Genomic DNA, 25953 nt, shown 5'->3' on the forward strand with positions numbered 1-25953 from the left:
GACAGTTTTATGGGAAGTTGTGCCATTTCACAACCTATTGCAGCCCTAATTTTAGATTGAACGGACTTTGGATATAACATACCTTTCTCATGGGATTATTACAGTCCATTGTAAGGAGCATTGTCTGTAGCACACTTATAGTTCTTGAGCTGTATTACTCGATGAGGTGGACAAGCACGAGAAATCAAAATGCATAAATGAATAGGGAAATTTCACTAATCATGTTTTTGACTAATAACTTTATAGTACATATTGAAGGTCACAAATTATAACCAGTGAGATTTAAAGGCATGTCTACCTGGAACAAAATTTGGGGATGATACCAGTTTTGGAATATGCGCTGTCAGATTTTGTGATATACATGCACTGTTATTTCACTTAACTTAAGAAAAAAAAAACTGCTGTTTTATGCAGAGGCAGAAAAATAACTGGAATGTCACTGTATTTCATTGCGCACTTTTGGAATGAGTATCTGAAAAGAAGTGTCATCCTGAGAATTCCTTTAAGTGGATATGCCTTGCGAACTCCCCGGCTACAATTTGTAAATTGCGATATGAGCCATAAGGTAATGAGCTGAAAGCTTATTTATTGAAAATCTGTTAAAAATTTAATAATGCGTTTAGATCTTTCTTGTAAGTAATGTTCACCTCTTCAGGTAATCCAGCTCGAGGACTAGAATTGTGCTATCTGTCAAATGCGATTTTTGAAGATTTTCGGCACTCTTCGCAAGAACACCCGCTATGTCAGCTGATGTACAGCTGATGTATGTAACTGAAGTTTACCAGTGACAGTTTGCCTGGTTGATTTGCAGCCGAAGCAAGCACCCTGCAGCCCACGCAGCTCGCAGGCTGTGGAACTACCTGGTGCGGCAAGAAGGTGTCCAGGACCTGTTCATTCGCTATCTCTTCTCCCACAAGGTGGCATCCCTGCCAGATGTGAGTACATGAAGTGGTAGCTACAGTTACTGCTGTGTGCAGCTTGGAACAATGACAGCTTGTTAAGAGTGGGCCTGTCGGCTTTCAACGCAAAGATTTTGCCTAATGCACGAGTTGAAGGCATTCTTTTCTCTGCATTTGCTTTTCTTCTACAGACGCAAGCCCAAGCACAGGCGACAAAAGTGAGTAAACAGTGCATGAGGTATGCATAGGGTATGAGCGTGGGTAGGAGTTGTACATATATTAATTTTCCTCTCCCTTTCTCTTGAGTTCGATCATTTGTTGTGGCTCGCAGGAATGCACATGCCAACAGGCATGCACAGAATTTAGTTGCAAATGAGAGACAGTACTACAGGCTTTTTCTATAAACTCGGGGCTGCAATCTGTGTAACTAAGTGTGTCTGTGGTCATACGAGCTGTCAGTGTCATAGCCATATAAAGGGTCAAGTAGGACCTCCGTGGAGTGTGTGCAAGCAGCAAATTGTTGTCAGGCCTCTCCCATTAGCTTGTTCTCACACAAATAACTGAGTACAAAGCACTCAAGTATACAAGTAATAGTAATTGGTTGTTTTATTTTATATTATTGGAGGAGAGGAGAAAGTAAAGAAAAAATTCTTGCTGACTGCACTGTAACTGTCTAGCATTACGGCTGACACCTGAATGGCAGCCTGCAGCCCTAGGGAACTGGGGTCTAGGTGTGAAGGACAGGAAGTGAAGGTAGGGGCGAGGATAGATAGCAGATAGTAATAATAACAATAATAACAACTTTTTTGTGCAAAAAGAATAGCATGATGTTACTAAGGTAACCCACAAGATTTTCTGTAGAACTTGGTTGAATAAAAGCATGAATAGTCGTGAATGCCGATACTGCTGAAGCATCATGTTCAAAAAGCAAGTTGCTTTACCAGGCTTTATTTTGGTTGTCTCCACACAGGGCCAAACACATCCTCCAAAAGTAAGTGCAGCATGTGTGTGTCTGATGTTTGCAGTGCATTTGGAAAAGAAAGTATTTTTATAACTGGTCCACTGTTCGGTTAGGTACTATAAACCAACCCATTGGAACACGAACAGCTGAATGTATGCCTCTTACGGAGCCTAGCAAAAAGCAAAGGGTGTAAACATATATGACCAACTCTGACGTGTCACAAACACTGCAAGTGATGCATCAGAGCTGATTGCACATCTTCGTGCCCTTTACTTTTCACTAAGTTGTGCAAAAGCTGCGCGCACTGCTGTTTGCATTTCGATGGGTTGGTATAGTACAGCTTTAAATATTTCTGGTGACACAGTGTTTAACAGTGATACTTCTCATGCCCTGAAAGGCAATGTTTGCTGTTCTCATGAAGTTGCCCATATTGACAGCCTCAACGTGCCTCGCTGGCCCAGTGGCTATGGCATTCTGCCGTTGAGCACAAAGTCACGAGTTTGACTCTCGGCCATTGCGGCTGTATTTTAATGGGGGCAGAGTGCAAGAACAATTGTGTACTTAAATTTTGGCGCATGTTAGAGAAACCCAAATGGTCAAAATTAATCCTGGGCCCACCACCACTACATCTCTCATAGCTATGTGTGTTGCCTTGGGACATTAAACGCCGCAATTTCATTTTATTGCGATAGCAATTATATGGACACTCCAGGCGAATTTCTGCCATTGTTGTCGGCATCGCTGTGATGTTCCGTATAAAGTCCAAGGACGATAACATTGTCGCCGTGTACTGTATGCTGTACGTGCCAGTGAAAGTGTGCGAGGATGAGCCAACGATGGCAGCTCACCCTCGGGTTCTACCTTGGTGGCTGCTGCTGCATGTAGTGAGGCCGTGCACGGCCGTGAGGGCCATATCTTGAGAGTGATTTGCGATGTGGCCAAAGTGCACCGTGTGCTTAGCCTCGTGTGTGCTGTGTTTTCGCTCCTTAGTTTGAGAGGCAGCACATAGGTTAACTTGCTCACTGTTGCTCACGCCAGCATTTTGACAGCGAGTTTCCGTGGTCATCAAGTGAGATGTGTTCACGTTTACTTGTGGACGCATGACACCATGCTCATTAATTTAGTTATTAAGCGAGTGTTTACAAGTTTATACAGCCAATAAAGCTACTATCCTTACTTTGTATAGCTGTCTACTAACTTGCTATTGCAATCAATGCTCTGCCTTTCAGGCAAAACTGCAACTTTTTTTTTTCATCAATACCCTCAAGATAACCGTATTGCTATTTTTAGTTCTTCTTTCTTTTTTTCCCAGTCTGAGCATTGTTAAGGGTGCAAAACGAAAAAGGTAGAATTTCTAAAACTTCGAAATACCTGAAAAAAACTAATGTTTTCTCAAAAATGGAAGCTGGGGTGAAACTTTAAACAGTTCTAGGCAGCCAATATACATTTGCATTCTTGGGAGGTGGAGAATAAATAAACAGAAATGCATTGACGATTATAATGAGCACTAAGCTTCACCTTAATTAATTTTGTTTTCAAGCTGTGGTGGTTTTGCTACCAACCATTTCTTCATGCTCCCTTACTTGTTTACCAAACGTCGGTTCCCAATAAGACTGGCCTACTTACGATTGCAGGAGTGTTATCTAACAATGCAAGTATAATTGCTGTCTTTGTTTAGTGTCCAATTTACACAAGCAAACTGTTCTCTAGGCATTTAGACATAAGTCGAACCTCGATATAGTAATATAATTATAAAAATTCTCTTGACAATATTTGAGCATCTAACAAATAATCACATTTAACGGAAAATTATGTAACGAAGGTATTTTCATGTCAGATGCAGCTTTATTTTATTAAGGTTTGACTGTAATTGTACATAGACATAAAACATACCGGTGATCCATTGCAGATGAAACACTTTGGGCACTTTATCAGAAAAGCCTTCAGCATGTTGCCGGGAACTCCATTGGGAATTTTTTTCTTAATTTTCACCTCTCTCTTTGTTGTTCAGATGCGTAAAATACAAGTTTTTCACTTGTGTGATAAAATTTGAGCCATATATGGTTTAAAACTGGCTCATTTCAGCAGCAAGTGTTGCAGTTGTGAACTGGTTGCTACATCTTAATTTTGCAAGTGGGACTTCAGTGTCCTCGGAAGCTTGGTTTTACAGTGCTGCCTTTGTCATAGTATAATAAGTACTGGCTGGTCATACAGGAAGGTGGACCAACCACCACTCCGGGTGGTGAAGGGGATGACCGTTCCATCGATGGTGGTGTTCCAGACCCTGTCCGTATCATCCACAAGGACCAGGAAAGCATCTCAGCCTTCTGCATCAGTCAGGTGCCTATTGCAGCCACTGCTTTCACCTCCTGCTACTCAGCCCAGGTCCAATATGCTTTTAAAGTGAAGCACTCTCTGTCTCTTACCACTGTGCATTGATGACTCTCTGGTCAAGTAAATGAGGCCGATCCCAGAGACAGTGCTATCAATACCAGTGCACAATGTGTGCTCCTGTGTTTTAATGTGATTTGTAATGTGGGCCGATCCTGGAGGCTGTGCAGCATCACAGCATCCACATGCTTTATAGCGTTAACCAATAGAGATAACCACAAGTTCAGGCAGAACTCATCTACGGTGACTATCTGAGTATGCAAATGGCTGTAATGCGTCGTGTCTGAGGCATGTATTGCAGTTAGGGTTTCCTTGCGTTTTCCTCTGGACGTGCTGTGCCATCTAGCAGCACCATCACAAAGTCCACACGAAATCCTTTGAGTGGCCTCCGAGATTGTGTGACCTTTGAGATTGCACCGGTGGCACGGTGGTGGTGCGTATGAGCCATGTGCTGCTGCCGGGCTCCTCCCTCGTGCTTCTTTCTGGACATGCTGCAACACATAGCGGCACGCACAAAGTCACTGTGTGGCCTCCTAGATGCCTGTCTGGTCACAGCAAACAATAAGTTCACAGGGGCCGACAGAGTAGACACGCATGTCTACTCAGTCAGTCCCTGTCTGTGCATTGTGGGCTGTGATCACATAGACATGCATAACCAACTAGCTTAACAGTTCATCCTGAACAAACTCCTAGATGTGCGGCACCACGGTGCATGTGAACACTGAGAATTAATTCCCATTCATAATGCAGTACACTAAAGCTTCAGGCTGTTGTGCTTGAGGAACTCGTGTGATAAGGTTTCAATTCTCCTAAGCACCAGAGAAAATTTTAAGGATTCTTTTTTTCTTATTGAAAAGCCCGTAAAGGAGGTTAAGCCCACATTTTTTACTGCACTACTTTCAGGATCAACTCACATTTTTAGACTGCTATCTATGGGATCGGCTGCAAAGAAAACTGGTCTGACAAAGCCAAGAATGCTATTTGGATTACTAATAAGTCCCCCAGCGAAAAATATATCAGCAGGCCTACCGGGTAGCTATTACTTGACTTGACAATCGTCCCTCAATCATGTGATTTTTCTCGCTTGCAAAAAACTCTGGTCATGATACAACCAACGATATGGCATTCCAGAAGTGTAATCTACCAATCCAGCTTAACTTAACTGGGGCTCATCTACTAGAGAAGCTATGACTAGACTTTGACAATAATCTTTTAATAGTTTCTGCCCAATTTCTTGGTTTGGCAACATGAGAACACTGCAATTACGCCCTTATGCATTAACAGCAGTAGGAGTTTAAAGAACATGTCGTCAATATGAGAAAGATGAAGACTGTTGATGTGCCTAGGATCTTGCGTAGTTGTTGCCTGCCTCGGGTAGAGAAATAATCAAAACCTGGCTGGGACGCATGTGGACTTCACCAAGATATTGCATGATATGGTGAGGCACTGCTGCTACACTTTAGTTTGCATTGTAATACAGTTAAACCTTGATATAATGAACTTAAGTATAACAAAATTCCTGCTACAGTCTACGCTTCTTATAACGGACCTGTGTACAACATACTTTCGGATATAACAGACCATATTTCAACCTTAGTTTGGTCTGCTATTTTATGAATGCAACAAAGTTTGCTTTTAACGAACCGCGCTACAACGGACTATTGACTATAGCGGACGAAATTAGTGGCAATTTTTGTCAAAATCGGCCATATGAAACAGACTTTTGCTATGTCAACACGGGCTAGCAACTGACTTGCGAGGGTCAGCCGACAATCGCGGCTCAATATCTTGCGCACAAGGTAGGGAGCAAAGCGGGACAAAAGCGCACCATCTCTCGCGCGCGAGGCACAGGGGCAGGCGAGGGAAAGAGGGGGGGGGGGGGGGCTCCACTCCGGTGGCCGCTGTTAATGGCACAGCCACGTGGGCGCCATATCTTGAAAGCGGTCTGCGATGTGGACCAAGTTCGCACCCGTGCAGGCCTCATCTTCAGAGTGATCTGCGATGTGGACAAAGTGTGTCCAGTGCCGCTGGCTTCGTATGTGCTGTGCTTTCGACGTTTAGTTTGCATTGAAGTGAGAAACAGCATGAAGGTCAATTCGCTCGCTGCTGCTGACGTGCTTATCTTGCTTAATTTGCTATCGCAGTCGATGCTTCGCCTTTCAGGCGGAACTGTGACTTTTTAGAGCACAGCCTTTTGGTGCCCATTCCCGCGTTTCGCGTCGCCGTCGGCCTCGTCGTCCAAGGTCATCATCCACGCGCTGCTCTAGCTGCACGCGCTCCTGCTGCCATCTCTCTTGTGTGGCTTAAGTCTTGCTCTTCCCTCATCCTCCAAAGCTGGGTCATATGTTCTCGCCTATTCTCTCGCCCCCTTCCTCCGCGCAGCGCCGTTGCGGTGACTCTTGGCGCTACCGTTCACTCTGGCCTTGCCATCACGGTGCTGGCGGTGGGCGCTCCTTGCCGCCTTACGCATGATCCGCAGCCCTCTGCTCCTCCATCTCCGCATCGCGTGGCTGTACAGCTCTCAGTCGTGTCTCTTGTTTCCCCATTTGCAGGGCGCGTTCCTCATTGGCATTTGTCGCCTCTGGTAGTACTTGCACCTGGCTGTTCTTCTCCCGCTTCCACTCTTGCCCTATACCTCCCCTTACCTGGCACAGTGCCGTTGCAGTGACTCAAAAGACAGTTAAAGCTTTTCGTCCCCTTACTTCTATGTCCCACCCCAACCTTGTGCAACCACATTGAGGCCTGTCTGTGAATGAATGTGTGTGTGACCTCTACTCAATACCCCTGTTCTCCACTCGTTTCCTCATCCTACCTCAGAAGAAACATTAAATAATAATTGCTAATCCCCCCCCCCCCTCTCCGCAGCAGTGACCCACTATAAGATGGCGCGATGGCGTGATGCTGGAGCGCCGGCTCGATAGCGGCGAATTGCAGTGTGTACTGCCCAATCCGAAACACAGACCTACCTCCATTCGGCACTGCATGTTCTGTATGCGGTTGCCTGTTGTTGAAATAAGGCCGCAGCTGCGCTCAAAGATCGCATTACCAAGAAGGTGGTGGTACGTATGAGCCATGTGCTGCTGCCGGGCTCCTCCCTCGTGCTTCTTTCTGGACATGCTGCAACACATAGCGGCACGCACAAAGTCACTGCGTGGCCTCCTATATGCTTGTCTGGTCACAGCAAACAATAAGTTCACAGGGGCTGACCATGAATCAGCCATGAATCATCAACCATTTTTTTTTCTTTCTTACTTTGGACGTTCATCGTGCACTTTTTCCAATAAAGTTGTTAGACATCATGACAAAAGTTTCGGAAGTGAGGCGTCTCAGATATTACGGATTTCACATAAAACGGGTGTTTTTTGTCCGATTATCAGGCTCCGTTATAACGGGAGTGACTGTATAAAGAAGTATTGAAATTTTTATAACTTCTTGTCCATAGAACACCATGTATTTATAACCTCAATATAACGAAGTCTGCTTATACACGGTTTCAATTGAAAATAAATTTCGCTACTACCATGAAGGAATACCGAGACAATAACTAAAAACTTCCATGGATGCAGACGGCCAAATGGTTGAAATACAACTGGTTGCTTGCAAATGCAGCACTAAAATCGTGCCTTACCAAGAGGGATCGCTGAAGTGGAGTTTGTATAAAGCCCAAGTGCAATAAGATGCTGTCATGCTGCCTCGCATGCTGCAAGGGAAAGCATGCAAGCAAGCATGCAGTAACACAGTCAAGTGTGCGAGAGCGGAAGGGAGGATGAAGCAGCGGGGGAGCAAGTTGGTTACATCTGGTTTTCTAGCACAGCCGCAGCTGCGCATGGGCTGTCTGCATGGTCAAGCGCATATGCAGTCTGCGCGCCCTGCTTTAGCGGTAATCATATGAGTGGAAAAAGAGATGGCAAGGCATCACGTGCACCGCCTTCCCGTGCTTTCAGTACAGAAGGTTGCACAATCTCGAGTTTCCGAGACTTGTTGAAAAGCATATGAAGCATTTGCTGCTGGTGCTTTTCATGGTAATGTCGTTTCACTGCGGGTGACATTATCAGCTGCGGGGGCAGAGTGGACACGAAAGCTTGGCTGGGGCTTTGCTTTGTACTGCCACTGTGAAGGCATAGCTGACACGATATGAAACCATGTCTTTCGTCAGCAACTCTCAAATTCAACAAAATAATTTTTTTTCTCATTGAAATTTGTTTTTTCCCATTACCCGATAATCCAGAAAGTAGTATTACGGACCTTTCCACATAGGAAAAATTTATCAGCGACTGTACTTGCTTATGTAAAAGGTCGAATTTCAATGCAACGAAATTTCCATGCTATAACGAAGCAAAGTGTCGACTTTGCCCACTTCATTATCTCAAGGTTTAACTGTGAATCATTCTTGTCATTGCTAAGCCATGTTCCTTAACCTTGTGCTAGTTTGTTGACTGCACAGTGGTTGGCTGTGCATTCAATCTGGTGTTATGAGGTGTTCATGTTGATCTTGTGGCATCATTGCTTCGAATTGTTAACTAGTATTACTAGCATGCATCTTTAGCAGCTTATCATTTGTTTCATTCAAACGAACGTGATTACTGTTAAACCTCAGGATAACGAAGCTGGTAAATTCTGCAATTTACTTTGTTACATCGAAATTTCGTTACATTGAAATTCAACCTTTTATGCAAATAAGTACAATTGCTGATAGACTTTAGTAAAAACCTGTCTATTTTAGAAAACTGTCTGTTTCATCAAAATCTGGAACAATATGGCAAGTGTGTATTTGTATTGTAATGGACAGCGAAGTAGCCGGCAGCGAGCCAGAAGTATGCACCGTTCTGGCCATGTTTTGTGTATATATACTTTAGCACTTTGCAATGAGCCAGCACAAGCATGTGGCCTGACATCGAGCAGGATCAGCCAGTGAAATTTGTGGCTCTTTGCGCAGGTAAACGAGGGAATCATCTCCTTGGCTACACCAAAAGAGTTGCAAGAGCTGGACATCTCAGCTCTTCTGGAGCCTGCACCATGGCTTGATGACGAGGCAGAATTTGACATTCTGACCTTGAACAGGTTGGTTTGGGTGACATATTGCATCCCACATCATTTTTCTGCAGCACAGTTTCCTGTTGCACAGTGTTATAAGCGAATGTGATGTACGGTAGAATCTCATCCCATTTTTTTTTGTTCCACTTCTACATGCATACTCAGCATGTCCGTGATAGTCTTGTTCAAGCGTTCCGTTAGGCCATTCATTTGCAGATGATGGGCTGTGGTCTTTTGTTGAGCCATGCCACTGAGGCTAAGCACTATCTTTAGGAGTGTAGCCGTAAAGGCAGTCCCTCTGTCCGTTATTATCAGCGTTCGCGCACCGTGCCTCAGAACCACATTTTCAATAAAAAATTGCGCTGCTTCAACTGCGGTGCCATTTGGAAGGGCCTTGGTTTCTGCATAGCATGTCAGGTAATCGGTGGCAACTATTACCCACTTATTGCCAGTATTGGAAGTCGGGAATGGTCCGAGAAGGTCTGTCCCGATTCGGGCAAATGGGGTCGTGGGCACTTGAACTGGTTGTAGTAGCCCAGCTGGTTTCATATGGGGTGGTTTGCGTCGTTGACAATCGAGGCACATGTGCACGTAATATTTCACAAAGGTGGCAACCCTTGGCCAGTAATATTTCTCTTTGACTCAAGCCAGTGTTCGCGTGTAGCTGAGGTGGCCAGATGTCGGTTCATCATGGCAGGCTTGCAAAACCTCATGACGGATAGACGTCGGGACCACGAGAAGACGGCTTCTTTCACTTGCAGAGAAGTTCTTGTAGAGAACACCATTAGCAGAATGATGGTAAGCTTCTTGCAAATGTTCTGGGCGTGCTTGTAATACAGCCTTCTAAAAATCAATTAGTTAGATGAGTTCACTGTCTTCCCACTGCTGATGAGCAGGGGTGGCCATGTCTAGAACTCCTATAAAAGCCATGTCTTTGTCATCTTCTGTGACTTCCTGCTCAATCGGCAACCTTGAAAGGCAGTCGGCATCAGAGTACTGTCATTCGGACTTGTACATGACTGTCATATCGAATTCTTGAAGCTATGGTTCCAACGTGCTAGTCCACAGTACGAATCCTTCAATTTCATCAGCCAGCAAAGTGAGTGATAATCACTGACAACACTTAACAATGCACTGACGCTGTGCGTGGACTCCCCTTTTGGTACTCCTGAACTTATGGAGGAACTGGTGGCGGAACTCGTCCCAGCTTGGCCAGATTTTCTCGCAATTTACAAACTATGTGCAGGGTCAGTCTTTAAAAGAAAAATACATGTAGAATAGCTTCTATCCAGCATGCCACTCATTATACTTGTCTATGCGCTCATACTCCTCAAGCCAGTCTTCTGCATCCTCATAGGCATTGCCATGGATGCTCACGGGAGATCGAGGAGTCAAAAGGGTCACCTGTGCAGGGCCTGAGTCTGCCATGTCTTGGGCACTCATGGTAACAGGCAAACTTCCTGGTAGGGGACCAAATTCTGGGCTTAGGCCTAGTAGGCGAAGGCTGGCGTGGTGAACGGGTGTTTCGATGTGCAGAAAACGACCTGGGCTTGATGTGGGACTGTTGACAGGCGTCCGAAACATTTACCCAGCACCTCCAACAGTGTCACGATTCACAAGCAGCAGGAACTGGGAAAACAGGGCAGGACACATTAATTATAGGCAAACTGAAAACAATTAGGCAGGGACCTCGTCTTCTCTTCTGCCATGCGCGAGATCTTTGTCTTTCTCTACGTTCCATGTATTGGATGTGGCAGTATGGTCCAATCTGGCCTTGCTACGTGGTGCCGACTGGCTTTGTCTTGCACCAGCTTGACTGACGAATAATAGCCACATCAAACTTGCACATTTTGAAGCGCTATTGATAACTCAACACGAAGCTAAGTCTGCCAAAGCGTCTAGCCAGGAGTGAACATGGGCTGAAAAATATGTGCTTGGTCAGACCTTAAGTTTTGTGCAGTTGAGGGCTAGTTGAGTGTTAAAAACTAGTCAAAATTAGCGAGACCCGACAGCTACAACACTGATAAGCAGAGTGATCAATGTTTAATTCCTATGTGGGCGGCCACGGCCAAGCATGACAAGACCATATTCTGCTTCTTCCGGAAGTGCGTAATTATTATCAAAATTCAAAAGTAGATTTTCGTCTACTGCAGCCTGTTTATTAAACTGCGTCAGTAAATATACACAGTAACAGTAAGAAGAAGCGCACTGATCTAAACAACCTTCTTAGTTGGTGGCAGCTATTTGCCAATAGCAGCCACGTATGGGAATCTGCTATAGTATTACGAAATAAAGTATCCACAAAAGAGTGAGGAGCGGGCTTCTTTTGGAAAGAGAGTGTTTGAGAGAAAGGTGACTTTGTGCTCTGCTTGCGAGTTCCACGTGCCGCGCATGACTGCAAAACTTGGCTGAAGCGTTCACAGCAGGGTATGTTATCTGCTGAATGTGTTTATTTCGCCAAGCCTGAGGGGTGATTCAGGACTCCTTTAAGCCTTGGCAACATGGACACTGCCACTAAAGGGGTCACCATTGGGGTCACAATTGGGCTGAAGTGCATGCATGCTGAATGGTCAAGTTTGAATTTTCCAGTGAAGGCCATTATAAGCATTGAAGTAATTAAAAGTTTGGGCCTCTAGAAATGCATAGGCGCTGTTTCGGACCTTTGGTAGAGATCTGATTAACCGAAGTCGAATTAAGGAAGTCTACTGTATACAGTTAGCTTGGCAGATCACAGTGTGTAATGTGGTAGCAAAAGTTTCAAATGCTCAGCAAGAGCAACTTGAAACAGCATAATCTGGACTTGCATGAGTGTTTTGGCCAGTGGCTTGGCTTGCCCACAGCCAGCAAACCAATGTGCTGATTATTTATGATCACACTGATTGTACAATTGCATATTAAAGATAATGCAAATCCAGATGTAATTTAGCATTTCTGTGTGCCACATATTGGCATGGCAGGCTACGGACAGGCCATCAAAATCAACAGGGAAGCCCTTTACTGCACTGTGAGCGGCATTGCATACATTGCATTTCTTTCATAAAGACTCACTCTTGACCTTCTTTTTTTTGGCTTCTTTTTTTTTGGGGGGGGGGGGGGCAGCAATTTCAATGTGCGTGTACACTTATAATGAATATTGGATGTATTAAAGGAGGCATTTGTCTGTTGGATGAAAGTTCATTTTAACAAGGCTTGACTGTATATCCTTGTGTGCTCTCTTAACAAATGGTTGTAATTTTCATTGTCATACTGTGTTCGTCCTCCTACCACTCCTTTAGCAGGCAAGGCTGAAATAAAAGCCACTTGCTAGTCTAACTGTGCCTTATTATTTTCTGAATGCTGTGCTGTTCTGATTTATGTCATTATCTTGCACTTGCTTGTAAACACATGTCACAAGTAGATGTGAGTGACATTATTGCAACATTCTTGCTCATGTGATAGGGCAGCGGGAGGCTCTCACGACTAAATTCAAATGAAAAAGTTTCGATGCCATCATATTTGGGATTTACGACCCATTTTTCTGCACCTCCTGTGCCATTTGTTTGCAGATGGAAACTGAGCTGTCGTTCCACTTACACTTTCAAGCACAAACGACCGCAGAAACTGTGAGATCTGCGCACATTCCTGCACAATGTGGGCACACTGTCTTAAGGCTTTCTCACATATATCACAAACAATGGGCAATGCATGGCGAATGTTGGTGCTGGTACGGTTGGTGCCGGTAGCGGTCCCTGGGCTTGTGGACTGTTGTATGCATTTGCATTTCATTGCACTTTAGTTTCTTATGCAATGCCATGATATTACTTACACTGTTCATCTAACCTGTGCACATCTGGTTTCATAAATTAATGTTAAATTTATTAGTGTGGATATGTTGTTAGTGGCATTTGCGCAATGCTTGTAATGCATTAGTGGACTGCTGGTTTCATTCTCGCACTTTTCTCTTGCCTTAACCTCTCGAAATATAAAACTGTGTGTTTGCACAGAGATGACACTAGTTTTTCTTTTCTCAAGAATTGCCGTCCTGGGAAAATGTTTCACATTATATGATAAAGCATGCTTTGAACATAATGCAAGACTTTCATTCTCCAAGCTCAGCTACTAGGCAGCAAAGGTTTGCAGTAGGTGCAAAAATGCCACTGATGAGATCGCCACCCAGAATAGCAAAGATCATTTGGGCCAGTGGTGCGAATGAGTCTAAGGGCTGGCCATGCCGAGGAGCCCTGTACTGTCAGAAATCTTATCCTGGGTCTTTCAGTCCTCACCTACAGATGTGTGTCGATACTGCATCATTGCACACATGTAGTAGCTCTGGCATGTGCACACTTTTGGCCCCTTGGTGCAATGCCTTTCAATACCATTGGAGCATTTTAGCATATTGTGATTAGCTGTGCATGCCAGCTTGGGGCCACTTGTGCAGGTCACATTCCAAACCCATGGATACACCTGCATTATGCAGTGTTGGTTCGTGTCATAATCACAATACTGTATTTTACTGCATTATGTAATGATGTCCTAGGGAACAGAGCTTGAAAATGTAATGCTCAGTGCTTATTTCAAGTCATTCACATGGGCACACAAAGGAGGTACGATTATATTAGCAGAGGAAGATTCATAGAACTCAAAAATACATTCTGCCAATTCGAGGTTAAGGGATAGTTGGCATAGTCACAATTAATTGCTAAAAATTTGTGCTTGCAGTCACATTATGTTCGTGCAAGTATGGTTACTTAATGATGTTAGACATTTCATTGCAGCTACTTGCAGCTGTCATTGGGGCTTAATTTTTGCAGAGGCTAAGATTGAGGATGCCTACTCGCATAGCACATGTTGTAGCAATAGGAACTTGCATGTTAACCGAATGCTGAAATATGAGGATGAGCAGGCATGTTCAGGGTCATCTAGCTTAAAAAATCACCTTATTTGAATTGAGGCCCACGCAACCTTAACATTTCTTTACCTCGTGTAGAAAAAGTTGCCAATATGATGCTTTTTAGTCTGCGTGTCTTCATAGTAAACTTAAGCTGCCTTGGGCCTTTGAATACTTACATGTCGCGCCAAAGAGTGATTGACCCTGTGCACTGGCTTGGATACATTTGGAAGCTAGATACTATTGTGCCCTAAATGTCCTCCTGAACACTGGTGTTGGAATCTCTTATTTTGTATCCGGCAAGGATCTGCATGTGATAGTACAAGCATTTCTATTTTTTTAGACTTCGCTATGTAAAATTTGTTTGCTGCGTTCCAATCCCAAACTATAAATTTTTGGTGTTTATAGAGCAAGGCTAATAATGATTTCAGTTTAAATAGTGCAGGCTATATTTGGGAAGAGCTGATAGGCAAGATGCTGCTAAGACTAATGGAAATTACAAAGAAAAACTAGCTCCAAGAGTGGCACAAATAAATGTTTGTGAGGTGGTGGTTTCTCGGTCGCATAATCGCGGATTGTGAAACTTTTCAGTCATTTCATTTTCTTAATTTTTTTTTTTCTGTTTCAAGATTTATCTCTATGATTAGGTTCAGGATTGTACAGTTTTCAGTCTTGATGGTGTTGTGTGCACCCTGCAGGCCTCCGGAGCCCCCAGCAGGGCAAGCGTTGGACTTCCTAGTGGTGCAACACCCACTGGACCGATACAATGCCTCAGTAGGGACCGGGTTGCCTGTCACTGCGTCCTCTGCTTTCACCAGCCCTACCAGCGCCAACCCTCCCTCACTGGCTGCACAGACAGGCCGTGGTACCACTATGGTGAGCTCAACTACACGTTCTCCTTAGAATATGAAGTGGTCTATATGGGCTGAAATGAGTTGGGGCAAATTAACAGCATTACGTTCATTTGGCCTGTAGCTGAAGTTCCTATAGCTCCTATAACAAAGGCCTGCCGTGGGCTTGGCAGATGGGTGTGACTGATTAGGCCAGCAAACTAGAAGCAAGTTATTTTACTGCAGTATGTACGGACACTGCAAGCAAAGTTTTGCCATTGTCATCACCATGGGTTTCGGCGTTGGTGTCACCTTGAGAGGTTCCCTATATATTTAGGTATATGTATGCTATATGCCACGCCATTCTAATGATATGCAATATATGCAGGTTGTATTGCCACACCCATTCTATCACTAAAGTTGCTCTTACCAGCTCTTGCATTCCTGACAAAATTATTCCTAAGAATGTTGAGAATGGCAGCCCACAAACGTCATGAAACAAAACACAGACAGTGCATGCCTTTTATCTTAAATCTTCTTAAACTTAAATATTATAAAATGACAGAGCTCAAATCTGAAAATGAAGCAATTTTATTGGCGCGACTGTGCACTAACTCCGGTATCGGCCCTGGAAAGAGGTTTGAAACATACCCGATACGGAAAAGTGACGGTAAAGTCACTAAGAAAGATCTTGGCATTAATTAATAAACATAAACTAAATTGTCTGATGGCAGGATTCAGACAGAGACCCCCCAGCACAACAACTCGTTTTTACTTAATCAGCTTACATTTACTTCAATTCATATTGCCACTACAGCTATGAGCCTTACAATTTGTGTAGTATTCTAACACTGCTATCACATTCATTCCTTTGCCCGTATGGCAAAACTGGGATATTTCTTTATTTTTTTCACACCCCTCACGAGGAAATGATGAAGCTAATTAGGGCCCAGGATCCGACCTCTCAAATCCTGGCAGTCCAGAGGGCTCGCGACAGGGCCGTCAGGTTCCACCTGATGGTCCCCGAGTGGGCCTAGCCAGGTGGCGTGGAGTTTACTTACGTCTATAGTGGACAAAATAAAGTTGTTTCACTCACTCACTCACACCCCTGCATTGCTGCTGTTATTGCTGTTGTATTGATTGTAATGGACATGCCATCCAGCCAGAATAGCATGATCTAATGACCTTTAGCAACTTAGGACCCATTCAGCAAAAGTAAAGCAGCTTCTATTTGGTAGGAGCTGTTGCACCAGGCCCTGTCACATGCTGTGTCTTGTCAGACTTTCATGCAGCTGGTGACGGTAGTCAGAAATAAAGGTTTTTGATGAAGCAGTAATGCACAAAAGTGTGTCTTAACCTAGTTTGGATTTCGTAGTTACCTGCCTATAGGCACACTAGTAAACAGGAAAAGTATTATTCCTCCTACTGATACTCACTGGAACCATTTATGCATGCCATTTGCCAGTCTTCTTGCATAACCACTAACATCACAACCTGCATTTCATAGTAGAGCATAATACCATAATCTAGTAAGCTCAGCTGTGGAACTTTTTTAACGTAATTTTATCAATAGATTGGTATTCTTTTTTCTTCAAATTTAATAGATACAGCATGTTTTAGTTTATGCATTCTGAACAAAACTATTGCGCACACTGCAATATAAATAATTGTGCTGGGCGTAGGAGGTGCTCGTCTTCAGCAAATCACGTTAGCAAATGTTTGTAAGAAATTTCTCCACAGACACGAGGTCATATTGCTTATGACATTGTGCTTTGCAGTGTAGCCCACTTGCAGAATTGCAGATAACCTGAAAGCATTTGGCACGAGTTGGTACAATATTTGGTAGTCACACAGTGCTTTTTACACTCATTAATGAAAGAAGAAAAAATTTGAAATGCATTTTTTTCTTTACCATTGTATTGTGCTGAGCAAGTGTAGCAACCACCGCTACATTATTTACAGCCATTGTTCACAGATGCTTTTTGGTGTGATTAACCACATACTAACCGTGTTGTTTTGCTAATGCTTTGTGCATTTCTTCCCTTCCTTCTTCCTTCCTTTGAATATAATTTACAAAATCATGGCATTTTGCATCCCCAAACTAAACACCACCCTCCCTTTTTGTTGGCATTTTCAAAAAAAAAAAATCTAACTACTCCTAAAAGATGAAAGGGCTGAATTTCCCTGGGAGCACTAACGCCCACTTCTGTCAGATTGTCCTCGAGCGAAGCCGTCTCATGATCAAGCCGGTGAGTTGTAGGTTTGTGGAATAAGTACGGGATTGCTGGTCTGCCCCTGCCTCTGCACTCTGGCTCCTTTTGCCGCTCTGTTGCCACTATTCAGCCTTGGTTTCAAGTGGTGTCGATGCACGGTCAGTGCATGTCAGCATGCTCGCTGTTGGCATGCCTCGCACAGCTGTAGGGCCAGCATGTTCAGGAACTGTAGACGTGGCATGCTTGTTCAAGCATAGTGCTTGTTTTGTGCAGATATATTTGCAGGCATGAGCTAGTTGAAATGCTTAGGTAGTATAATGGCTTATTGTACTGGCAGCACCCAAGTGAACTACTATCACCACTTTGTGACTAACACTTTATGACTAACACTTTATAGCTAACACTTTATGATAATGAGTGAGGATATTGAATAAAGGGAACTTAGGGACCCTATTTTTCGTTAAAGCATTGGGAAATGCTTTTCTTGGCCAGGTAAAAGCAAGGAAACTGAAAGTTAATGAAAGGACAGTCTCCTGCAAGTGGGAGCCAAATCTACATCTTATGCATTATGAGTATGATGCTCCACCACTGAGCTTCTGCAGCAGCCATCCTTCTCATCACTAACCTAACGCAACAGCAAAGTCTCTTGAATATGTACTGCATCTGGCCCTAAGAGTGCTAGTCAGCGTCACTCGCGGCCATGGCGGCGGATGTAGAACATCCCTTGAACCGATGGTGTTATAATATGTCAGCATCTCTTAAGCTGAAGAGAGCAGGTACCAAGAAAGGGTTATATCATAACACTTGTTGTCCACAGGGACTAGAGGCCTGTGGCTTGTATGCTTTCCCACATAAGCACTTAACAGAACTAATTTAATTATGGGGTTTTACGTGCCAAAATCACAATCTGATTGTGAGGCACGCGTAGTGGGGGACTCTGGAAGTTTGGACCACCTGGGGTTCTTTAAGGTGCACCTAAATCTAAGCAGACAGGTGTTTTCGCATTTCACACCCATAGAAATTCAGCCGCTGTGGCCGTGATTCGATGCCGCAACCCTTAATGACAAGGCTTTAGTAGTAATGAATGGTGAGCTGAAAAGAGCAGGTATTGAGAATAGTTACTGTTGTAGCACTCAGTGACCACAATAACTATGGACATTTATTGTGAGTAACATGCTCTCCCTTGTAGATAGGTAAGTATAAGAGGAAGAAAATAATTGATTAGCATAACTGTGCAATGTGTACTTCAAGTTGCATGTCACCGGTAAAAGTGTGCAAAAATAAATCAAGACTCTTTTTACAAACAGTTGTATACAAGTATATTTGCTAAAGATACAGTATTCTGACAACTCCATGCGTCAGCCTAATTGTGGTCATTTCACAAGTGCTGATGAATATGGAAATGCAAATATAGGCTCACATTTATCTTAACCCATTTGTGTTTCAAGTTTAAAGCGATAGCACATGATGTTTATTTGTCACTGTCCACTGAGAAATTGCACAAGTTGGATAAAGAATATGAAAAAAAAAAAGAAACAGCGTGCATTCTCAGTGTTTGATCTGTGCTTTTCTCAGATTGTCTTGTGTCCCTGTGAGAGAGGTCAAGCAATGGTTCTTCAGCAAGAGGAAGCCCTTGCGGCACATATAGCGTGTGTGGTACTCAGTGGATTAATTGGGCATAACCTGAGCATCCAGCCTGGGCTACATTCGTCACCCTATATTAATGTGATTGGTGCACAGCGCAACTAAGCTGCCGTTAGAATAATTAAGGCGATGAATGGTGCTGTTAAGTGAATGGCTGTGGTGTTTTTCACCATCTTCGGTAGCCTATAGGCTTCACCACATTGCAACATATCACAATGGTTGCACACTCAAAGTGTTGCATTTCGTTCATTGAGGACCCCATATCTACATTGTGATTGCCATTTCCTTCATGATGTCGAGCAGCAGTATAGGATGGCATGTAGTACTACATACTCTGACACTGCCGCATGTTCTTGGGCATCTGTTCTGTTGGTCTGAATTATGTTGCCCTTTCAGTGTTTCTTTCTGTCACACTCCTTCTTGCATGATGTGTAAAAATGTGGTTCTCATTTTTTTTTATTAGTTATCTTGTCTTCAACTGATAAAAACATTTGTACTTGAAAAACGGTTTTGTATTGCAGCATTTTATGCAAATACATCATTGCTTTGGTGATTGGTTCCCCAGTAGGAAAACTACTGAGAACACGGGGAGAGTGCACGTATACATTTGCATGCATGATGTTGTGGTGACCAGCGCATCCCATGCATTGATAGAGCTTTATGTTATATTGTGTAGTCAGTATGAGACTGCCCAAGTCCTTTGTAGTTCTGTTGTTATAGAACTAAAAAAAAATGAAAGGGTACATTAATTAAATTCTTGTGTAAATCTCTGCAAGCTCTTAATCTAATCATGAGCAATTCTGTTTCTACAATGTAAATGTTACTAATTAGGGCAAAATAGTACGAGCGAAACTGCTTTGTCTTTTTAAGGTACTCTCATTGTGGCCTTCTTTCTTCTTGAAGGCTTGTTTCAAATGGGGTTGAGTACCAACGTGCCACGACATGTTTTGAGTGTTTCAAAATGGAGTGGTTTGTTTTTCTTGCTTGCAGCTAAAACGACACCGTGTGGACTCAGTACGACGGCTGGCATCCCACCCAGTGCTCCCACTTTGTAAGCTGCCGACATTTTTTGTTGTTAGTTCTTTGATGATATCAGGCTTATACTTGTGTGGCTTTGTTTGCATCAGTTTGTAGTGTCATTGTATACTATGCACTGCTGACTTCAATTTCAGCGTGTGTAGTCATATTGCTGTCATGATGACCACTAAAGTCATCAGAGTTGCTTGTGAAAGAGCTGATCAGTCCTCTGTTCTTGGAAAAACAAATTGTTCAGTAGGCAACAAATGTTTACAACCCCCTGGTGGATGGACTTAGAAACCTATGGTAAACAGCACAAGTTGACACACAGGTTGAAAATGGTACACACAAGGACACAACTGGCAACATAAGAAAAATTCTGCAGAAACACTTACTGCTTACATGTGAGAATGTGAAAGCATTATAATTGGTTAGGTGAAATGTTTTCGATTGTTGCTTTCGTCATGCATGAAAGTTCTTTCTGCTGCTGCGGTGTATGTGTGTGTGTGTTTGCACATACGTTGGCCACAGTCCGGAAATATTCCAGCCATTTCGCAGCAGATTCACAGCTGCTGCTGAGGTTGACGCTTCGGAGTGCATCCCAGTAGACACAGTACTAATGAAAACTGAAGAGCTAGTGATGTGTGGGTGGCAGCGACGTAACGTGTGCAATCACACACACACTAGGCACAGCTTTGGTCAACTGTAACCATGGAGCCACCGCGGCATCTGGGAAGCATGCTTGTCTCGCATCTCGGAGGTCCGGGTTCAATTCCTACCCAGACTGACATGTGCTGAATTTTCTACGCAATTCTATTAATTTACTTTGTCTACAGAAACCTGCCTGACAAATTTGACGTCAATCAGAACATTTTTACGTGTTTTTACTCTTTGCGCCATCAGCCATGACGGTGCCATCTTTCGGTCTTGCCGACGACGACAACGCCGGATTTTCGTGTAATGGGGCATATAATGCTTTCGCATTAAAAATCCCCTTGTGAGAACCGTCCAGTTAATGGTTGAGAGGAGTGTCTGGCAGAGCCCGTGTTTACCAATATATCTGCACCTAAGCCAAGTAGGCTGCCCCAAACCGCATTCACAGCTCTGAGGTCCACAATAAATTAAAACTAAAAATTCTCATGCCTGCTGATGCAAACTCCCAAACTGTCACTGTCCTCGACATCTTGAAGCCAAGTAGTGGACAGATCTCAGCACAAGGGATGATAAAATCAAAAATGGCTGTTGACATGTTATACTTCCATCACCTGATTGGCAGTTTTAACACAAGTCTCAATGTGAATTGAAAAGCGTACTTTCAGTGCAAAGAATGTGGAGTTAGGTTAGAGGAGATTATTGAGCTTGAATTGAGGGCATGTACATAAGGTCAACGAGCATACCCTCAACGAGCATATCCTCTTGAGCGATGCCTCCTTTACTAGATGCCAGCCGCGTTGCTCGCTTTCCCATTGCGGCAGCGGTTCCCTTAGTTGAAATTAGTTCAGCATAAATTTCGTGAGGCAGCGCTCGTTGCCTTTTCAACTTCCGGCGGATGTGGCAGCGGCGGCTGAATGCTCCGCCGGCGCTTTATATGCGCAGGCGTTTAGCTAGCTTTATCGCAGGCCTCCGAGATGGCAACAGACGCCATGGTAATCTCAGAGGCCGCAGCACGTAATCTAAGTTGCAGACGTTCGCCACAAGTGGCGCTCGTTGCATTTTTGCAGAGGAGAGAAAAGGGAGAGGGCCAGGAACCGAGTTTACGGACAACGCAGCTGGCATCTAGTAAAGGAGGCATTGTCTTGAGCAAGCACCAGTATTGCCTTATTTATTCTGTGCTTGCCCAGCTTACACTCAGCATGCTATTCATTCTTAAGCTCTGCAGCTTAGTTCAGCAATCAGTTGAAGTGCTTGGTACACTCTCCATATATGCCTGTGTGCTCTCATAATCTTCATTGCCTGCTTGCAAGAGTCTTCCATACTTTATATATATATATATATATACTATTGACTTCGCTGTTTGTAAGCTCACCATATGACATGGCTTATATCTGTCCTGCACACTCTTCAAAGATTACCAATCTTGTTACATTTTTAAGTGTATATACAACTTGCTGCTCAACAAGTTTGTTTGCATATGTGCCATAAAGTGGACTCTCTTATACTGACACATTGTGCCTACGTGGACTACATGGGCTGTCATATTGGAATGAAAGCCGAATGGCAAAAAAGCAAATAGAATAGTTTCTGCTCATTATTACTTGAAATCACGATGCATGATCGTTGTGTACCTGGGAAATAAATGCACTCTAGCCCCCAAACTCTGAGTAGATCACACCTCTGTCACATGCACTCGCAGTGGTTTTCTCATGTTTGCATTTGATTCCAGCATGATAGTACATCTTCTGTTCTTGTTTCTCAATACATCGCAGTTGATTTCCCTGGTTCATACTTTGCAGCGCTTAACCACTCTGCATACATACATTTACCTCACCTGCTCCAAATGAAATGGTTTTGTGCAATGACATTGTGGTTGTGGCACTGTTTCCAGACCTCTCTGGTTGCCAGGATGGCTCTGTGAGCCTCTGGGAATGGGGCCATGCACAGCCTGTGTCTACACCAAGGCTGGCGGGCACGTTTGCCAAAGTGACCAGCCTGCTTTTCAACCAGCAAGGGAACAAGGTGAGAAACCTTCATGTTCATGTCTTTTACTGCTATATCTGTTGTGGGTTGTGCCTCACAGTCTTTAGAGGGCCCTTCACCAGGCCCCATAGAAAATGTTGTTTATACATGACGATGGTAACGATTTATCGGCATCCCTTCTGAATTGGGGCAGGGACAAATCGTCACCTAAACTGCTTGAGTTACTCAGGTATCCTATCAATGGTTTTCCTTCTAGCATTCTTGTATACATCTCCAGAGTTCTTCCCAGAAAATTTTGAGAGTTGGACATTTGAGGACCTTGGGGGGGGGGGGGGGAGGTACAGACATGTACTGAATTATGACAACACAACAGACATTCGAGCACATTCACACAACGCAGCAGTGCGAGACACTTTATTCCTGCGTTCCAAACATAAAGTAATACCGTGTTAACTCGAACTCTCATATCTCGAAAAATAAGCTAAATAAAAATTTTCCGCAGCACCAAACCATTTCCCACATGTGCCATGCATTTATTGCCCTTTATCTCGAAGTATTTTTAGGCTGAATTGCGAATATCTTGAAATCTTGACTGAGAGTGGAACAAAAATTACACTGCTGGACCGTTTAACAAGTCTCGCCCGAGGCTACAAATGGAGAGGACAGTCAAGATTTTGGTGACAAAGGACCTCGAGAGGTGCCGACATTAGCCAAAAGAATAAGCATGCTTCGCTTCTTGCGAACTAAAGTTGAGTGCAGTGGCGGGAACGATCAGCTCATGCGATGTGTGAAGCAGCTCAAGGATGCCTTTCTAGGCCCAAGTGCCCAGAATAGAACCCCCAACCATACTGCTACAGCGTTCTAGAGGTCTAGTACTGCAATCGTCCGCGATTAACACCAGCTTCACAGCCTGTGTTTCTGGCTCGTGAGCGTGTGTGTCTACTTCCCACTGGTGTCCATGCTTGTGCGTAACAGCACAGTTGTGGAAGCCGGCCTCTTGTGCTCATAGCTTCCACTGCATTGGCACAGAAAGTTGTCCCCGAATACAGCAAATTTGAAGTCCGAGAGGTGAGTGGTGGTGGATGGGTGGTCATAGAGGTGGACGGTTGGCTAAAGTGTTAGGCGGCAAAACCACTGCCACCCACGGTGGGGAGAGCCCTGATCTCTTTAATCTTCTCTATCTACCTTGTACCGCTGCCTATGCCTGTAATGGATCCGGTCGTATCAGTCTCTTCCCTGCTTTTTTTTTACCGATACTCTAAATCTCTCTTGCTTATCTTGTCTGCCGACTGCTTGATACTTTCGTATACTTTAAATCCAAGCACTTCTGGAAGTTGTATGTTACGTATCGGTCTCGCTGAGTGAATCCCTTCGCATTCCATTAGGATGTGCCGAGTGGTCTCCGGATTTTTGCTGCAGCATACACATGCCTTTTTTAATTGCAAATATTTGCTCTAGTATGTTTTTGTCCTTAGGCAACTAGCTGGAGCCTCAAATAGCAAGGCACTTCGGGAAGCAATACACTTGAAGTTGTAGAGTGCCATCTAGGAAGTATTTTATCACAAGCATTATTCAAATTGGTTCATTATTAGAGGAGATAAGATAAACTTAACTGTCGTGTTGCCATTATGCCAAGAGGCAAGCTTTGCTGCCAGCAAACAGCCTTTCTCTTTTCCTTCACTATCTTCTACAAGTGACATTTCTTCCCTGCTTTCTCCCATACTGAAGTCGAGAAACCACATCACATTTTGTGTCACAAACACCACCTCTTCTTTTTTGTTCTTTTCCTTTCATACAGCTTGGCGCACTTCCAGCGGTGGTTTTGTTTGTCCTGCACTGGATGGCTTACCAAAGTCAAGTGCCATAATTGGCGATGTCTGACCTAGAGGCGTTTATGCATGTGACCTTGATTCTGCAGCAGTAAGCAGGGCTCTCTGGAGAGGAAGGGCGCATTAGGCCTTTTTCATTTAAAGTTTCAGCTGTTTTTGCGCCATGCAGCAGTTGGATACATTGCAGACTCTATTGTCAGTGCATGATCTGTTCACCATGCTTGACTGTTTGCAATGCATAGACCTGGTGAGGGGTTCTTGAAGTAGTGTTTGGTGTTAGAAGAGAATGCCAGAAAAAGAGTTACATCGTTTTCGTATGATTTGGTCTACAATGTCTTGAAGTGCATTCTCATAGCACAACCTCAGAGCTGTGACAACTTTCTCAGTCACCGCTCTCGATACTAACATTGGGCAAATCATGAAAGCAGTGGTGTTGATGAAGCCTAAAAAAACATGAAGATAATCTAATAAACTCTTAACAGCTGTTTGTTATACTTATACTTATACACTATACTTGAAAGATGGTAATTGTGCGATTGTACTGCGATGTATCGCACATGTTGATGAGGTAAAAATAAGCATTTCATTTCTATGTCTACTTCTCAGTACAGGACAGGTGATTGGTTCTTGTACAGTGACGTGCATATTCTGCCTAAAATGTTTGGAAAAAAGATTTTGGGCTTACTGCTGTACCGTTCTTGCTCAAGTTTAGCAGAAAAAATGCGTTTTAGAGTTTATGTTGTTTGGTGCAATACTTGGTACAGTTATTGCTTGGTTATCAAGAAAAAAAATTAGGGGTGTGCGATTATTCAAAAACTTCGAATATTATCGAATATTATATTTTTAATATTCGTATTTGATTCAAAAATAGATATTCGGAAATGTTCGAATATTCGGTTGGATACGAATAGTTGAGTCAAATTGAATATATTGCTGGCTGTGCGGGAGCAAACACAGTCCTTAGCATTTGTTTATATCTAATCTAAGGATATTTGGGCGATATTGTGCTGAATTTTGCGATGATTTCGTGCTGCTAGCGAAATTTCCCCTGTAAAGCACACTTAGCCACTAAACGTCCAACTTTGCGGGAAAGCCAGACTCTCCGTAACAAAGGGCACGGGTTTGCAAACAGCGAGGTTGCACGTTATTTCTATTCTTCATTTCATTTTTTTTTCAGCGCCACCCCCATATCTTGAGCTTATTGCTTGACAGCAAGTGCGGTGAATGACGACTGGCACAGGGTCAAATTCCTCAGAGTTTACGGGCATTTGATGCAGTATAATAGGGCACAGGCTAGCGAGGACAGCTAATGGGAATGACTAAGTTTTCCAAGTTAACATGAGACAAGTACACAATGTTGTAGTATAACGGCTCGCTAGTCTAGTTTTTAACATTGATAATGCAATTGCAATGTTCCAGCACAACAATTTGACTCAACTTTCTAATAAATGCATATGCATATCATTATTTGATATTCAATATTCGAAGCTTTGTATTTGTGTTAGAAAATCTTGATATTCGCATACCCCCCAAAAAGATACAAACTTGCCTTCTCTTATGGGGATGAAAGCTGCTGCCATGTCGGTGCAAGAATAAAGTTGTATTGCCACCTGTTGGCAGCTGCAGAAAGT

At 43.5% G+C, this 25953-nt stretch overlaps 1 protein-coding gene across 10 annotated transcripts in view; it reads left to right on the forward strand.

Annotated features, from left to right (window-relative positions):
• The window catches only part of Rbcn-3A (rabconnectin-3 alpha), a 175434-nt gene that overhangs the window by 135375 nt on the left and 14106 nt on the right, over positions 1-25953 (forward strand). For 3 of the 10 annotated variants that reach the window (XM_065444293.1, XM_065444229.1, XM_065444362.2), the window contains 8 exons: positions 812-935; positions 1091-1117; positions 1870-1890; positions 4075-4245; positions 9188-9312; positions 14851-15028; positions 19830-19890; positions 22402-22532. In XM_065444293.1, the coding sequence (XP_065300365.1) occupies positions 812-935; positions 1091-1117; positions 1870-1890; positions 4075-4245; positions 9188-9312; positions 14851-15028; positions 19830-19890; positions 22402-22532 (838 nt within the window). Of the gene's footprint in view, positions 1-811; positions 936-1090; positions 1118-1869; positions 1891-4074; positions 4246-9187; positions 9313-14850; positions 15029-17147; positions 17271-19829; positions 19891-22401; positions 22533-25953 lie in introns of those variants that run through there. The other 7 variants (XM_065444488.2, XM_065444752.2, XM_065444823.1 and 4 more) reach the window with 7 other exon arrangements.

The sequence above is a fragment of the Dermacentor albipictus genome, chromosome 1, assembly GCF_038994185.2.
Source record: "Dermacentor albipictus isolate Rhodes 1998 colony chromosome 1, USDA_Dalb.pri_finalv2, whole genome shotgun sequence".
Taxonomy (NCBI): domain Eukaryota; kingdom Metazoa; phylum Arthropoda; class Arachnida; order Ixodida; family Ixodidae; genus Dermacentor; species Dermacentor albipictus.